Source organism: Eucalyptus grandis, chromosome 4 (assembly GCF_016545825.1).
Source record: "Eucalyptus grandis isolate ANBG69807.140 chromosome 4, ASM1654582v1, whole genome shotgun sequence".
Taxonomy (NCBI): domain Eukaryota; kingdom Viridiplantae; phylum Streptophyta; class Magnoliopsida; order Myrtales; family Myrtaceae; genus Eucalyptus; species Eucalyptus grandis.
In genome coordinates, this window is record NC_052615.1 from 25,115,197 (window position 1) to 25,120,377 (window position 5,181).

Sequence of the window (5,181 nt, forward strand, 5' to 3'; positions counted from 1 at the left end):
AAATGTTTAGATATATATTATTATCCGTTAATAAAAAAAATGTTTTTATTAACTAATTATTTCAAGGGATATAATTGATTATTTTTAAAAATTATTTATTTTCACGAAACAAAAATCTCATGGAATCCCCCAATTCAATCTCGCTTGTGAAAAAATTAAAAGATTAAATCTCCTAGTTTGCACTGTCAGCTGTAGGAGCTCAAAGACGGGATATGGCAACCGGAGGTGTTGGGTTGACTTCCAAGGGTGGTGGTGATGGTGGTGTGTGGAAGAGACTAGGCTTCGACACTTCGTGTGGCATCATGAAAAGAAAGACGTTGAGAAGAAGGTATTGTTGTTGATTGAGCAAGGGCAATATGATCTTTTCGACTATGAGGTTTTATGGACGGATGCAAAATGGTGTTATGAGAAATAGAAGTTGTAAAGTGTTCTTGTGTTCAAAAGTGAGGAGGGTGTTTTTGGTATGTTTTAAATGCTCTTGCGTTTGGGCACACAAACTAAGTTCATGGGCCTCCAAATCTGGAAACACCTCCTCTGGATCTTTTCGTTGTCGAATATTCACAAGACGGAGCTCATGGTGAAGTACCAAAAACTTGAGAGAGGAGATGGAGTTGGTGAGAAAGAGACAAAGCGGTGCATTAAGTCCGAGTGGCCCCCTTGTCGGCTCTGACAGCAGAGGGTGGAGCTTGATAAGATTAATAATATTATTTGTGAATCATGAAAGATTAGATTAGAGTAAGAGATATGATTTGATTCTGATTATTCTAATTTTGGGTTAATTGATCTGGTCATCCATATGATTAGATATTCGGAATATAAAATAGGAAATTTAGTTGTCTTTTTAATATAAATAGCATATATATTGTAGAAGCAAAGTGTGTATTATGGTTTTCATTGAAGAACAATCTTCTCCTAGGAAATTTACCTTTGAACCATTGCTTTTTTAGTTCTTTTGATTTCCTCACATGGTATCAGAGTTGGAGGTTCTGATTTCGCTCACGGGTTCAATTTTGCTTTACAGTGACAACTGCTTGACCATTTAATTGACGGCGAATCCAGTCCTTCATGCAAGGACAAAGCACGTGGAGATTAATTTTCATTTCGTTTGAGAGAAAGTTGCTTTCAAGTTACTTGAAGTCTGCTGTAGTCCTGCTACTCATCAAATTGCTGACATATTTACAAAGGCTTTACCACACTTTGATCATTGCAGGTTATGATACAAATTGGGACTAGATTTTCCACCTAATCCTAGTTGGAGGGAGGCTGATAAGGTTAATAATATTACCATCGGAAGATTATATTAGAGTATGAGATATGATTTTATTCTAATTATTTTAATTGTGGGTTAATTGAGCCGGTCAATCGGTAAAATTAGATATTCAGAATATAGAATAGGAAATTTGGTTGTCTTCTTAATATAAATAGTAGTATATACTGTAGGAGCAAAGTGCGTATTATGGCTCAGAATGGCTCAGATCGCGGGAAATTTACCTTTGAATCATTGCTTTCTTAATCTCTTTGATTTTCTTCAGAATGGCTCAGATCGCTCTATTCATGGTGGTTATGGGGGTTCAGCGGTCGCGTCGTTTGGCAACAGTTGAGCGGGTGGAGGGAGACAGAGGGAAGAGGAGAGAGATGGGTGTTGGTCTTTTGTTGGGCAGTGATGGGTTGCGTTGAAGTATAATCCAAGAGGACGCGTGGTGAACGAAGACAACAAATGCAAATATATTCAACATACAATAGATCTAATTCATACTTAGAAAGACGGACATCACTCGCAATTTAATCACGTTTGCATGTTCATAAAATTCAAACTTATATCCAACTAAGTAAAAAACTTGGTTGGAGGAAAGTTTTCTTTAGCATGGAGAAAAAACCACAAACCTCACACAAACTAATTGACAGAAGCAACTCCTTGTCTCATTTTGTTACCACCGGGCGTTGTCTGGCCTTCCTTTCTGCTGGCTCACGCTATTCGGTGACTGCTTGCTCGAATTATCCAGCTTCCTGTACATTTGGAAAATGCACCGACATATCACTGGTAGCGTCCCTGCGATTAACACGTAGCGGAACCTCACCGACTCATGTGGCGTCACGGCAAAGATTGCCGACGCGTAGGTCACCATCATCGAGGCCGTGGCCACCCATATCTCAAAGTGGAATGGGAACCTGTAAGTGAGACAGACAATGACAAGCAGAGAAGTGGAGAGCGCGAAAGTGTTAGAGACCAAGAACACATAAAAGGCAATCTGATGAGACGCATAGATTGCTCTGCCAGCCGAGTGGCCATCATCATTGTCTTGCCATATCCCGCCGGGAGGGTTCACGCCTGCCTGGAACGTGACAGTCGCAACCAGGGTAGCGATGATCAGGAGGATGTTCCGCACCTCACTCGCTGAGTCCTGCTCGGGGTCGTACTGGAAGTATCGGAACCAGTTTTCTGCTATGTTTACTGGTATGCAAGTCCTTCGTCTTTGATACTTATTGTCATTGCCTTCCTCCATTGTTTCAAGCTCGTGTTCTTCCATTCTCTTTCTTTTTTGAGAGAGAGAGAGAGAGAGAGAGAGAGAGCGAGAGAGAGAGAGTTAAGGGTGCAGATGCTGGACTGTGCATTGTTTCGGTCGTCTTAATTAATATGGGAATTCGAAGAATCATAAAATTATTGAAGGATGTGTCTGAACTTTTTCTTGATGAATCCAGCTTTTTGCTTAAATTTCTACCACGATGAAATATCTTTTACCGAAAATATTTCTTCAACTTTTAATGAGAGCAGATAGACTCTATGGTGACTTTGGACAGGAAATATCACAAATATATAAGGAAATCAAAAGCTTTACTACAAACATAATTATACAGAAACAAATATTGTCAGAATTTTATTGGTGACAAAGCTTGGAGAATACAATAACTTTAGTGAGGATAAACGTAAATAAGCTAATCTAGTTTCTCTCCAGACAAAGGCTAATGGAAGTTCTCCTCGATCTGCATTTTCCAGAAATCGAAGTCCTTGCCATCGAATTGATCAATCTTCACTTTCTATTCGTCCATATTCACTCCCACTATTTTGCCAAAACCAGGATCTAATATTAGTTGTTAGGAACGTTAATCTCTGAAGAGAAAAATAGATAAGAAAGACAAGTGAGAATTTTTATGTGAAAAAAACTCGTCAAAATCAGAAACGGAAAAATCACGCTGCTGCACTAGACAATTTTTCCACTATCAATATCAATACTACAAACTCTAGAGTAACTTCAACGTTACAACTATAAAAGACATTGCCCTTATATATAGTAGGAGTCTAGAGCATAAAAAATTATGATAGAAGTTACACGTATGTCATTAGCAGTAGTAAAACCTTTATTATCTGCTTTAACATAACAGGATGAGTAACTTATTGGGAAGTGTCCGCCCCTAACAAATTGTTTATGCGCTTGAACATTATTTTCCTCTATTAGACTTCACAACTCCATCAACTTTTGCTGCTATTCAAAATTTAACACCCGTATGAGAACCTTTTCTGAGAGTGTACCCTCAATCCAAAATTTTACGAGATGGTGACTGTGCATCCATTATATATTTTGGATTATTGATTTCGACCATTTCTTTTGATGTCCAAGTCTGGAGTGGTGCTAGTATCTCTCTGATAAAGAAATTGTTGGAGGTTATAGGTTTGAGAGAGAAGAAACGGTTGCTTGAAGTATTACACCAAGAGACGTCAAGTTTGAAATGCTCAACAGTATTACCTCCAGCGTAGGGGAACCCTGGAGTTTTTACGTGCAAGTTATTGGGCTTCGGCCCATATGGATCCAAATAACCGTGCTTTCACCTATTAGGCTTGTATAAGAACATATTATTTTGAACTATATTAACAATATATCCAACAATCTCCTCCTATGATCACGATGCAGCACAATCCAATAAGGTAGTCAGTGTAATATTTAGACAAATAGGAATCATCCACATTCAGTCCAAGACAATCAACTTGGATCGGTCAAAGAGTTTTTAAGCAATAAAGTATTAAACTCAATCATCATTTGCAATGTAAATAAGTGAATCATTCTTATCATAAATCTATTATGATATCAACAAATCAAAATAAGTATTAGGAGTTTTAGATTCAGTCTAAACTTATCCAAATCCCAAAATAAATCTCAGACTCAGTTCACAACCAATTTATGCATAATAGTCAAGTATAAGTAAGCCAATTAAAATAGTCCAAGACCTTACAAATATAAGAAACAAACATAATAATGTTCACAAAATAGAAATATCAAAATACAAGTCTCAAGTAAATGGACTCCACCATAATAAGCAATAACAGGTAAACTGTCAAGTCCTCACACGTTCTAAATAATGTATATTCATTCATCAAGTAGGTCATCCTGGTCAAGATCCCACTCGTTAAGCTCTCCTCCATCTCTACCATCCCCTGTAGAATGTCAAATATGAATTTCATATTATCATGAATTCAATCATTTGAATAAAAACTTAGCACCATTCCATTAGGCAGAGAAGAACATATATTGATGTCATAAAGCATCATATTATCATGTTTATAAGCATCAATTCAGTTTCATATATTATGAACAAGATCTAAACAATGTGATTTACAAAGAGCCATCAACTTAAGTTTATTTGTAGGAGAATAACTATTGTCTAGTTTCAAAGAACATGACCAATTAAAAACAAGACCATCGGATTTCTTATGTAAACAATTGTTTCTATGTTTCAATTTGGAATGTCATAGTTATTGATTCCTTAAAGTTAAATAATCTAGCATCAAGTTTGAAATGAGATAATTTAACCAAAAGGATAATCCAACCTAGTTGAATTGATCAACAAGTTTGGAATGATACAAGTTTCCTCGATAGAACATTTGAATTAGGTTAAAGTCATCTTCATCAAGTTTGGAATGAGACGGCTCACCCTCTTCAAACTAGTTAGCAACTGTGAACATCGATGAAACATATAAACTATGTTTATCATTGTAGCCAATAAAGAAAGATTTGATAATTCAAAACACACAATTAGAAGGTAAGTAAATGGTAGTTAAGACTTGCCTATATAGTCTTTAACCTCATTTCCCCACTGTTTTGAACAATCGATCTTTAGGCATACCTTTGGTGAGAGTATCGGCTATGTTATCCTTCGATCTTACATCGATCAAGGTGATAATCCCTT

The 5,181-nt window shown here is 36.8% G+C and overlaps 1 protein-coding gene across 1 annotated transcript; it reads right to left on the reverse strand.

Moving 5' to 3' along the window:
• Positions 1–1,928: 1,928 nt before the first annotated feature.
• On the reverse strand, positions 1,929–2,504 carry LOC120292569. The gene has a single exon (XM_039310827.1). The coding sequence runs from the start codon at positions 2,502–2,504 to the stop codon at positions 1,929–1,931; it is 576 nt and encodes a 191-aa protein (XP_039166761.1).
• Between the last annotated feature and the right edge of the window lie 2,677 nt (positions 2,505–5,181).